Source organism: Thermobia domestica, chromosome 5, assembly GCF_964235325.1.
Source record: "Thermobia domestica chromosome 5, izTheDome1.hap1.1, whole genome shotgun sequence".
Taxonomy (NCBI): Eukaryota; Metazoa; Arthropoda; class Insecta; order Zygentoma; family Lepismatidae; genus Thermobia; species Thermobia domestica.
In genome coordinates, this window is record NC_137458.1 from 316,485,921 (window position 1) to 316,498,770 (window position 12,850).

Consider the following 12,850-nt stretch of genomic DNA (forward strand, 5'->3'; position numbering starts at 1 on the left):
TGAAACACAAAAAGGAAAAGTCAGTTTAGTTAGGTGACGTTCATTTTAGTCAAGGCATTCTTGTAAACGACTGATGAAATTGTCCATACATCTTCTAAACATTCTAAGAACACTTAAAGTTCTCACACCGTGTGCGTGGGTTTCCTCGGGGTTCCCCGTTTCCTCCCACTTTTTTCATTCCACCTTTTCATTTATTTCTCATCATCACCGTCTCCTTTAGCCTAACCGGCATAACAATGGGACGTAAAACTCAAAGAAATTCTGTAATTCTGTTTGTTTAGCATTCCCGATAAATGGAAGTGGACATCGTCACTCATGATGAAAACGATGTTGTCTGTCATCAATTCCAACACCTTTTCAGCAAACCTATGTCGTCTGATGAAGTCGTTTTGACGCAGTTCCTGAACAACTACTGACTTATGGGCATCGCAACGGAGGTCTAAGTGTAAGAATCTCCAAACTGACTTCTCTGACATTCCGAGAGCGTACGCGTAACTCACCGTCGAATGACGAAGACTGGCTTCCACCGCTTATCGCACCCTTTCAACGTTTCCTGGGGTTCGTACAGTTCGATCACCTCCCCGTGCAGTTCCTGGTCTTACAGATTCTGTTGTTTGTAACTTATTCATCCACGTCATAATGTATCTCGTCCTGAAACGGCACCATGACGACCAACATTAAAGTGCTTTCGAAAGTATCGCTATGTGAGCACTACAGAACACCCCAACGTTTCAATGAAAGCGTTGTAGAAAAAACGCGATGCGCTACTGACCAAGGCTCCATTGCCACTGAAATGGCATGTGGTAACGAGTAGTACATTCAATTATTCTAGCTCTTATTCTGCCAAAGAATATAAAACATATCCATTCTCTACTAAAACCGGAAGTGGTAGAAATCTATATAATAAAAATCAGTTGCCGGGGCAAAACTAAATTTTTTGAGTGGGGGATGGAGGGTCAGAGGAAATATGGACTCGTTAAAAAAAAATCAGACTTCGTTTTTCACATTGTATACAGTGTTGACAAATCAAACTCCTCGTGGTGTACGCTGTGAGACTGTTAGCCTTTTTCATGCCGAGGATATCATTGGCCATGAGTTTGTTCCAGCAGGCCAGACGATCAATTGCAGCGTCCATCGATTCCTATAACGAATGACCCGTATCAGGCCACAATTAATAAGCTCCGGTAATTGGGATCATCTCTATACAATGTCTTCTCACATAACTACAACATAGTCAGGCAGGGCCCAAGCAAACAAGTCATTTTTGCAAGTTACCATCCATAGTACTAGCCAGATTTAACCCCAGCGGACTATTTAATTGTTCTCGAAGTTGAAAGTCCACTTTAATGGCTTTAGGTTTGAGAATGTGGATATCATCAACACGGCCATAATGAGAGAACTGAAAGACGTCCAAAATGAACAAGAACTTCTCCAATAACGTCCAATCACTATAGCAACGATCAAAGTTCTATACATCTAGATAGGATGAGACATAACCTTCCTGAAGGTAATACTTTTAACTATGTGAAATCGGTTCGGGGACTTTATTCTTGCACTGTGTATATGGCTATGAAAACTGGAATGTCTTTCTCGTGCAATTCCTTAATCGTTCTAAATTTATTATTTTCACTATAATAATTCAATAACAAAAAATTGAGAGAAGCTAATTAAGAATTGCATGTAAGATTTGTTTTAAATAATGTAGTATAACACACCTCTAACAGGTATATAATGGTGGGTATACGACGTATGCGTAGTAGATTTCTTTTCACAGTTCAGGGTATATTCACTTTAAATCATGGATGTCATGTATGGTTGCACAACAGCACAGGGGTTGTATTGCAAAGTTTTGGAACACTTTCATATTACATTATACTGTGTCAGTTGTTTGTAACATTTTTAAATAAATGTTAGATGTGAGAGTAGCTACACGCTATATTTCTGAAAACGGTCGAGCGTCTAGGTAACAAAAATTCTAGCAATATCACTGACATGTAATATAAAAAAGTTATTGCAATAATTGTTTTGTCAATTCTAGCTGTTCGATAAACCTGAGGAAGCGGATGTGTGTTGCCAAACGGATCCATTCCAGGACAGGCCAGCCACGCCATTGTTCATTCCTGCGAAATCAGGCGTGGATGTTGAAACGCAAATTTACCCCGGAGACGTAAGTTTGTCTTTCTGTATATTATTAGCACATAACTGTTATATAGTAACTGACTTCATAGAAAGGAAGAAGTTCTTAATGTAACCCATGTATATATGTTCTGGGTATGTTCGAGTAGCTATAACTTAGACATATGTACACCGATTTTGATGATCTGTTTCGGTTTGAAAAAGTATAACGTTCCGGTGATCCTCCATAAATTTCTTTGTGATCTAATGGTAATATTTGGAGCTAGTCAATGAAACACCTCAATAGATGCGGGGTTAATTATGACTAAGCAACGTGCTTATAGGCAACCATATATTTTAGGCGTTATTATGGTTGCATAACAGCGCAGGGGCGGTAGGGCAAAGTTTTGGAACACTTTCATACTGTCTTATACTGTCACTGTGGTTCGTAACATTTTAAATAAGTGAGTTACGTGTGAGAAGTCGTTTCTTTTTAAGTTTTACAAATATTTTGATTTACGTAGCCCTAAACTACTTTATAGTGTAAAGAATCGAAATATGCCTAGTAAAAATCTTCAAAATATAACAATTTTCCCTAATTAATAGATGAAGCGATTACTTTGGTTGGACTTTAATGTCCCTTTTAGGAGACGTGGATCAACAACTTCACATTCAGTTAAGGATCCGAAGCATATGAACTCTCACCCGAAATCGAACTTGGGCCTACGCATGAAATGTGCGTACGTTAACCTTGCAACCACAAAGGAGTCTTTTAAACGAGCAAGGGGAAAAAAACGAAAACACGGATAATGCAGAGTATTTATATTTAGTGTTTGTATTATATAGTATTTATATTTAGTGAATCCATAAATTTGTCGTGAATAGGCGACATACAACATCCATTTTACTTTTACATAGATTGAAGTTGCATACTGTAACTTGAACGTTAGAGATTCATAACCCAATCAACATATACGTACATTTTAATTTTGCATAAATTTAAAGTTTTGTCCACGTTACGTATGAAACTGGGTTACAAGAGGATTGACACGAAATAGAGAAAGTGCATTCTTCTTTGTAAACTGTCGAGCTTCTTCTTCGAAAAGAAATTCAATATTCTGAAAGCGGTTGTTTGAGACGAAGCATATTGAACACTTCTGTTGGTTAATTTTACACAAAGCGCAGGAAAACACTTTGGCCGATTTCCTCTGAAACGAAAATGAATTATTTAGTAACCTGTCACATCGTTGTACCCTGTCGTTTAACTATTAATTATGCAAGTTTTCCAGCTGTAACCTAATTCGAATCCGGAAAAATATAAAGTTGCAAAAATCTTCATTGTTTAGTTTTTTTTTCAAGTTGAAACTCTGAAAGGATAATTTGTATTTTATTCTCTTGACATACTTAGTATAACAATACAAAATGGTAGTTTCTTTTACTTAGACATTTATTTGACAATTCAGGTTTTGTTGAGGATGGGAACAAGATCTTCCACCAACATAAGAGTGTATCGTTTCTTTATAAGTATAATTAGTGTACAATTTATAGAAAACCGTGTTTTGGAAACTCAGAGGGGAACAATTGTCCCTCTGCACTCCCCAAATGACGCCCCTAATTAATTGCTCTACAATTAGGTTCCAATCTTGCCAAAATGTGGACACGATTACACCTAGCTAACTCGTTGTAGAAACGAAACATTATAATAAGAAACAGAATCACAGTGTGCCTAGATTTAACCATTTAAATATGTAAATACGGCAATGTATTCACAAAATACTAGCAACTCAAAGCACAACAAAAAGAACAAGAAGCGCAGATACGGAAGAAACGGGAAGAGAAACTGATCCAACGCACTGTGAGAGCGATTGTCAGAAAGAACAGGAAGCACAGCGGAAGAAGCAAGAAAATTAATTAAATTGAAATTAAAATCAAATTAATCATTAAATAACACTTTTGTCAGAAGCTTTTAGAGCTCTGCGCCCACATTACATACTTTTGGAAGGACAAAACCTACTGCCATGATTGACAATTTCCATAGACTTCACAAGGAGCATCTTCCTAGCATGAAGTCTTTGAAGAAGGGAAAGAATGCAAATAAAGGCGTTTTATGAACCTATGGGAACATTTTGTGGCATTTTTTTATTCAGGCTGTAAAAAGTCCTTTCAGAACAAACAAATGAAAAAGACGGTTTTAGAGATATAAAGCATGTAAACATGGTTCGTGTTTCTTCTGTCTGAATGGAAAGAATATACTATGTTACACAAACTGCTTTACACAAGGAGAGGAGGGGGAGTAGGACGATTTGGATTGAATACAAGGAATAGTTAGTCAATCGAGACGTGTGTTTCTGAATGTATAAGCACAAAGCGCAATAGTTTGTTAGTAACTTCCAATTTCGTATCATTTTAGGATTTTTCTATACTTTTTTTTTAAATACAAATATCATGCTCAAGGAAAGAGGGTTAAAATCCGAAATTCCCCGTGCGTAGACCACTGGTGACATAAATACGTCAGTCGAGCTGTTCCATTTTGGTCTGGAAAACACAAGCAGAATAAAAGAAGGTTATTATTGCATTCTCTTTCTATCTTTCGTTCTCTTTTCATATAAACCTGATTCATTTAATCTCGTGAGACGAAGAAATGACAATAAGAAACTTCAGATACATTGATTGGTCTGTTATCGACATCAATCTACAAGATAATGTTCTATTGTAGTAGCTCAAAGAACGCCATCGAATATTCTTTGCCGAGTTGTCTGCTTGAGTGATTTCCATATCATTAATAAACAAAAAAAGAAATTTCGAAGAAATTGGAAAAGATATCGAATTCTCTGTCAAACGCATGCAGATGGCCGCCCACAAACGGATAGAATGAATCACGTTTGACGATGTGGACAAAAAAGGACACCAATGAATGATTTACGATGTTAAAGACTTGCGTGCAGGACTGAAAGTGCTCGTCCGGCGACCGACAACAGCTACCAATGGGTTCCTAAGAAGATGAAAGAGCTTATTGGTTCTAGCACGAGAACCTTCTAGATAGTCCCCTGAGATCAGGATAATAAGTTGGTATTCTGATACACTTAACCAGGACAAGAAGCTCATATATATGTATATGTGTGTGTTGAATGGACTGGTAAAGTAACAGCTTATTAGATTCGAATAGTGTTTAAAAAAAGAGAAGTGTGGATCTGACAAAGAGTTTTTTTAGTTTAAACTTCGCACTACCTAGGTGTTTTTTGTAACGCAGACTACCAAAGAAGAGGGTCTTTTGTACCCACCTGTTAAGATTAAATATATCTTGCAAAAGAAACAAGTTAGAAACTCTCACAAAAATCTACAGTGACTGAAGTGAACAGTACATGGAATAAGACCAAGGGCGTCCATATTGTGGTTTCCAAGGGGGGGGGGGCAAGTACAAGCGACGTTTAAAATATAGTATCAAATTTGGCTGTAGCGAATGTAAAAATTCTATTGGGTTTTCGATATTGTCAAGTACAATTTCCTCTTAGGGGGCAAGCGCCTCACCTTGCCCCTCTGATGAGCGCCCTTGGATAAGACTAACAGCTATCTATTATACTGCCATCTAGGAGTGACACAAAGTGGGAGAAAATGGAGGACCCCACGCACCATGTTTTTTGTCCACCACAATTCCCACTTAGCAGAAGCTAGGGTCGAGCCAGGAACCCCACGCGTCAGAGAAAATTGCTTTACCACTGAAACCCCATGGTCTTCGTTGCCATCTGTTTCTCTTGATATCACAGTCGGAAGCGGGAGAAAGCTGCCTGTTCATTAGCCCTAGCAGCATAGTTTACTGTACTTTGATATCGCAAACCTTTCCGGAGATATGACAAACATTGGTAAAAGTTTGTAACCCGGCTTAAAATTATGCAATTGCGAGAGGTTGTAATTACAAGTGCTACTAAAAATGATTGATGCAATGTTCTAGAAGCAAAAAATATAAATAATTATTTTAAAAGTTCCCATACATACGTCATCGTAAGCAGTATAGCAATCTCTATCCATATATTGCATATCTCCGGAACTATTTAAGACATCATGAGCCTTATACAGAATTGTCTTGACTATGATTAGCGCCATACTAAGAGTTTGACTAGCGCATGGTTATGGGAAGTGTATTCAGAATATCCTATTAGAACGTGGTAGTTGACTAAGTTAATCACTTATAACTAATTAATTCAGACCAGAGGGTACCTTGGTTTAGCCACAATAAACTTACATTATGAGAACATAAAAGCAATTAGTTACCTGTCTTTCTTTCCTTTGACCTCATGGGTTAGTTAACTATGATACAGCTATTAAGCCGAGTCTTCTACAATAGTAGAACTGTTTCTTAAAGTGAACAGTGGGAGATGAGTAGAAAATTCATACTATGATACCATGATCACAGTATTCGGCACTAAGGTACTTTGGGCGTGTATTGAATTGTCCGTTTTGCTAGCGTAATTATTGCTGTAGAAAGATCCGAAATTTGGATGTTTGTGATATGTGCCATTTAAAAAACTACAGCTTTATATTGGCCTGTCAACACCGTTAATCTGGTAGTATTGCAGAGTATATTGCAAAAATCCATATACTCACACGTACTATGAGCTATATGTTTTCACTTTAAACACGTGTTTTTACGATTATAAACTAATAGTGGCAGACCACAGAAGGAAACTACACTTTAAGGAGGAAACGAAGAGGATACGGAAAGTCACGAAGAAATCCGACGACCCCTTCAGAGATCCATCCTCCAAAAGGACGGCTATAAAAGCGGACGATGGGACCAAGAAATCATCAGTACCAGTGCTGATCATTCGCCTACAACCTATTCCCGAGGCCGCAATGGGCTACGGAGATAGTCTTTAATACCTACTCCCGAGGATGATATGAGCTACGAAATATAACCTATTCCGTCTGAGGCCATTGTAAGCAAGGACAAAGATCCTTTCTACCCGAAGGCAACATCGTATGCTGAAGGAGAATGTTCATAACCTACACTGAAAGCAAATTATGCTTCCCAAATTTGAAAATGTAATGAAATATTTCAGTTTAACGCCCCACAATTATGCCCTTTTGGCTATGTGAGACGATGATTAAGGCAAGTGAATGATGGTGGAAGAATTGGTGGAATGAGAAAGTGGGAGGATACGGGAGTACCCCGAGAAAACCCACAGATACAATATTGTCCGCCGCAAGCTAATTTGGCTGGGAATCGAGCTAGAAACCACACGCATCAGAGGCCAGCGTTCTATCACTGAGCCACCAAGCCTCCCGCCCTACAAAGCATTCTTATATTGAAAGTTACAACAAGGACTTTATCTAACATCAGAAATTGTTTTCTTAAAACTGAGGACTCCAAGCTTTATAAAACGTACGCAATTTTGTTTGAATAATCAAATGTTATAAAACATAAAATTGACATCATAAACTTATATCACATCTTTTATCCGTATTCCATGCGAGAAGCATATTAGATTACATTCTACTGATACGTTTCTGGCTTTGTGTCTATGGCTAACCTAAGATTAGTATCATGAGTATGTGACTCAAGAAGTGCGTGCAGGAGTCCACATGCGTGACTTCTTAACCAACGCCGTCTGCTTATGTGAAGATAAGTTGACAACCTTCTTAGGTCATATATCGATTTAGGAGTTCAATGTCACGGGGTCATCGAAGGATGCGTGTGCTAAGAACGTAAATTAAATTTTACGACAGCAATTCGTTAACGTTTACAAAGCTTTGAAATTGTATGTAAAAAATAAAACTCAGCTATAGTTGATAATATGTAGATTCATATATGTGTTGTTGTCTTTGCAAATAAAGAGGAAATACAATAAAACTGATTTTCACACTAAAAATGATTTAAAATATATCATTGTCTGTAGATTTGGTATCATTTTTAGATATATTATAAAAGATTCAAGTCAATCGGTTGACAGATTTTTCACAGAAATAAAAGGAATATCTTATGATTTTTAGGAGGGGAGTAAAGGACGTGTAACATTCAGAAAGATTCAAGTCAATCGGTTGACAGATTTTTAACAGAAATAAAGGGAATATCTTATGGTTTTTAGGAGGAGAATAAAGGACGTATAACATTCAGAAAGATTCTAGTCAATCGGATGACAGATTTTTAACAGAAATAAAATGAATATCTTATGATTTTTAGGAGGAGAATAAAGGACGTGTAATATTCAGAAAGATTCAAGTCAATCGGATGACAGATTTTTAACAGAAATAAAAGGAATATCTTATGATTTTTAGGAGGGGAATAAAGGACGTGTAATATTCAGAAAGATTCAAGTCAATCGGCTGACAGATTTTTCACAGAAATAAAAGGAATATCTTATGATTTTTAGGAGGGGAATAAAGGACGTGTAATATTCAGAAAGATTCAAGTCAATCGGCTGAGAGATTTTTAACAGAAATAAAAGGAATATCTTATGATTTTTAGGAGGGGAATAAAGGATGTGTAATATTCAGAAAGATTCAAGTCAATCGGCTGAGAGATTTTTAACAGAAATAAAATGAATATCGTATGATTTTTAAGAGGGGAATAAAAGACGTGTAACATTCAGAAAGATTCAAGTCAATCGGATGACAGATTTTTCACAGAAATAAAATGAATATCTTATGATTTTTTGGAGGGGAATAAAGGACGTGTAATATTCAGAAAGATTCAAGTCAATCGGCTGACAGATTTTTCACAGAAATAAAATGAATATCTTATGATTTTTAGGAGGGGAATAAAGGACGTGTAATATTCAGAAAGATTCAAGTCAATCGGCTGAGAGATTTTTAACAGAAATAAAAGGAATATCTTATGATTTTTAGGAGGGGAATAAAGGACGTGTAATATTCAGAAAGATTCAAGTCAATCGGCTGACAGATTTTTCACAGACATAAAAGGAATATCTTATGATTTTTAGGAGGGGAATAAAGGACGTGTAGCATTCAGAAAGATTCAAGTCAATCGGCTGACAGATTTTTCACAGAAATAAAATGAATATCTTATGATTTTTAGGAGGGGAATAAAGGACGTGTAATATTCAGAAAGATTCAAGTCAATCGGCTGACAGATTTTTAACAGAAATAAAAGGAATATCTTATGATTTTAGGGGGGGAATAAAAGACGTGTAACATTCAGAAAGATTCAAGTCAATCGGCTGAGAGATTTTTCACAGAAATAAAAGGAATATCTTATGATTTTAGGAGAGGAATAAAGGACTGTAATATTCAGAATATGCATGTACCAAACACAAACACATATACCAAACACACACAAATATATGGTTTCACACAGTGATGTAGAAAACTTTTAATTGGAAACTGAGGTAGTTTTATTAGAAGCAATTGCAATACATAAAACAGAAAATGGTATGTTACAAATTAATGTTTGGAGCTCATGTAGTTCGGATCCCATGTTAAAGTCACGTCTCACGTCTTCTGAGGTACGCTAAACTTAAATCTACCAACTAAGTATATTACACAATTCTTTGTTGTCTTTTAAGGAAGACTGCCATAATAGTTCCGACCAATTTTCAACGGGTTACAAATAAGAAATGACCTATTTGTGCAGCTACATTAGTCTAGAATTTCTTTTTCATGTTTTCGTATGAAAATGCATTTCCCAAATATTTTTGGTGTTGTTTCGGGACACCCTGTATTGATACTTCCTATCTTTAACGCACGATACACTAGAACACAAGCTGCAATTTACGACGTCATTTTTTAGCTTGTTCTCCTTATTTTAGTTTTCAAATCCTGCATCGGACCCTCTTGAAACTCCAACTATGAAGCGGTTCAATAGAATTTTCCTTTCTAGAGAATAAGTTTAAAAAATAACTTTAAGTGTGCAAAACAAACAAAGATATTGGCACAAAGAAACCAGAAATACGATATCCATTTTATAACATTGAAATAAAAATCTCTGGTACTAATAGTTCAACAAGTATCGGAACAGATAGTGGCAGTTTAGTACAACGTACTTATACTTGCGCTATTTATTGATACGTGACTTGGACTATTTTAGAACAGCAAACTCCTGTGCTACTACAGTGCAATTGATACTACTTGTCCCTTCTGACAGCTCGCTGCGCGCACGTGGTGCTCAATGCTGTGTTGCCAGCTTTTGCGTCGGGTATTGAAACACGAAATTATTCACTACACGTAAATCTCAGTTTTATAAAATAAAATGACACAAAAGAGAACTAGAAAGAATGCTTTCAATAACCAACAGGTCCACTACTCAAGTTGACATTCGACTAAAACAATGTGTATTTGTTTATATTCAAATTGGCAACGTGTGGAGAGGGTGGAATGTTTACCATTGCAGAGCGCGAGAAATGAACTACTATAATTGGCTGAACGTGCTGTTGCTATAGAAACAGTTCTTTTTGCCTGATTGTTATGACCACGTGTAGGAAGGTAAAAACAGAGGAAAGCAACTGTCAGAAAGGACAAGTTTTTATCAAATGAAGTTTAGGAAATTGTTAAAGTGTGTGAGTATCCCTAGAATTTATACTCATGTATGTATAAAATATTGATAAATTGTTTTCCTTTTTTATTATAGCTCTTCGACTTCGATGTGGAGGTGGTGCCAATTCTGGAGGTGCTCGTGGGGAAGACGGTCGAACAGTCTTTGGTGGAAGTCTTGGAGGAAGAAGAACTGGCTGCTCTCAGAGCAGAACAGCGACGGTTCGAGGAGCTCCGAAGAGCCGATCTAGCAGAACAACAGCGACTCGAGGAACAAGCCAGAAGAATCAGAGAAGAAAAGGTAAACTTATTATATACTGTACCAGAGTGTCTATCGGTCACGAAAGTCACGAGTGTCACGAAAGAGTCACGAAATAAGAAAACGGTCATGCAAGTCACGAAAAAGTCACGAAATTTAGCGTTTGGGTCACGATTATTTTTTAGCTGTGTAAATGTAAGTGCAGATTGGAAAATTTTGTTCTCTAAAACGTCAAAATTCACCACCTAAAATGTATATGGTCGGCTTTAGACGATACCAAATCGCAAGCAAAGTACGTTTCTATCGCATGGGTGAAAATTCGGCCTAATTCGCACCCGAATTCGCTACTGAAAATGGTAAAGAAAAGGTCACGAAAAAGTCACAAAATTTCATTTTGGAATTTTAGTAGACACCCTGTGTACGCAGTGTTGAGAGTGCGGACACGGATTAGTGGATACAGAGTGGAAAAACAATAAAGGCATGGATGGTAAAGGCGACAAATGAGCACATTAGCAGGAAACTAGACTGTGTTGGTAGTTTACAAGCTTTCCTCCGCTTAGCATTAAGTTCAGGTGGTAAGGCGTCTTTCTACCAAATGGACAACCTTATTTAGGATGAGACTTCATTTCAACGCGGCTTAAAGTCGGTGCGTGAGGAAAACAGAAGTATAAACGCGCCTTATGTTCATGCCGAAGTCGAGTAACTGCAGCCGTCCGAGGAAATCATTACCTTGTCTTGGGTGGAGGGTATGCCAGTGACGACAGTAGAGGAAACAAGATTTCCTTTGTTTTCGGTATACAAAAGATAGCTATATGTAGGTGTATAGGTAGTCTCACTCAAGTCTCTTCCTCGTCTCACATAATAGCCACACACGAGGTCATCACTACGGCGGGCACTGCCGAACTCCATGATTCTGTCCATCTTAGCACGATAGTTTGTACGGTGGAAACGACAAAGACCGATAGACACTCTACTAATGCCCTCTACCGCAGCGCATTAGAGTTGTATAATAAAACCCTAATCGACGAAGTGAAGCCAGTTTCAGTTCTTTTGTTATAATTTTTTCTTTCTTTCTTTCTTTTTTTTTTTTTTTTAATTTTGCAAAGGCAGACTTAAAATTGATTTGATTGCACGCATTTGCGCTCGACAGTTCGACCGTGTCAGTTTACCAGTCGTAACTTCTTCTTGCTTCAGGTCAATGCTCCAATTCATTCAGTGATAATAAAATCACGAAATTGAAAAACTGATGAATTTTTGGCAAGAAAGAAGATAAGATGTACCTCCGTCCATTTCATTTGATTGGTCTTACACCGACAATATTTAACAACATTAATGTGATTTAAAATCATGTTCCTGCTTGTTTGAAGAAGTTAATTGTAGAAAAGTTTCCGCCCGCCAAAAAGACGTTAGAAACACGTATCAATAGGTATATATTACATCCATAATGACTTGATTAGTGGCAGAGCTGAAAACTAAGGTTTCAAACATTCAAGAAAGCTATTGTTTAGTCAAGCAGAGAATATCTTGTTTAAAATTGATTTATTCTAGATATGCTGTTAGAGCTATCCTAGCGGAGCCTCTTGCATCTCTTAACAAAAATTATTTAGTTAGATGTTTTTTTTTTTTCCCAAGGGTTATTCAGAAAGCGCGCCGGTTTTGGAACGTCTGGCAAATTTTTGTTTCTCAGTTGCCGACATTGTTTTATATTGTTGCTCTACCCACAAATATTCCGATTGTCCCTTTAGTCTGAATTTCTCGCATTTCTTCAGTCTGTGTCTAGTCATGGAGCAGTTTACTATAGCGCAACGTGTGCAAATTGTGAAAACTTTTTATCAGAACGGAGAAAGTTATGCAGTAACTGTCAGGCAACTTCGCGCGGTTCTAGGGCGAAATGAGGCACCGAATGAATCAAATGTTGGCAGACTTACGAAAAGTTCATTGAAACGGGGTCAACAGTGAACACTAAAAGTCCTGGGCGTCGTAGTAGTTATT

At 37.2% G+C, this 12,850-nt stretch overlaps 1 protein-coding gene across 1 annotated transcript in view; it reads left to right on the forward strand.

Annotated features, from left to right (window-relative positions):
• The window catches only part of Rsph3 (Radial spoke head protein 3), a 349,537-nt gene that overhangs the window by 295,260 nt on the left and 41,427 nt on the right, over positions 1-12,850 (forward strand). The window contains exons 4-5 of the mRNA XM_081760454.1: positions 2,039-2,167; positions 10,697-10,900. Of these exons, the coding sequence (XP_081616580.1) occupies positions 2,039-2,167; positions 10,697-10,900 (333 nt within the window). The remainder of the gene's footprint in view (positions 1-2,038; positions 2,168-10,696; positions 10,901-12,850) is intronic.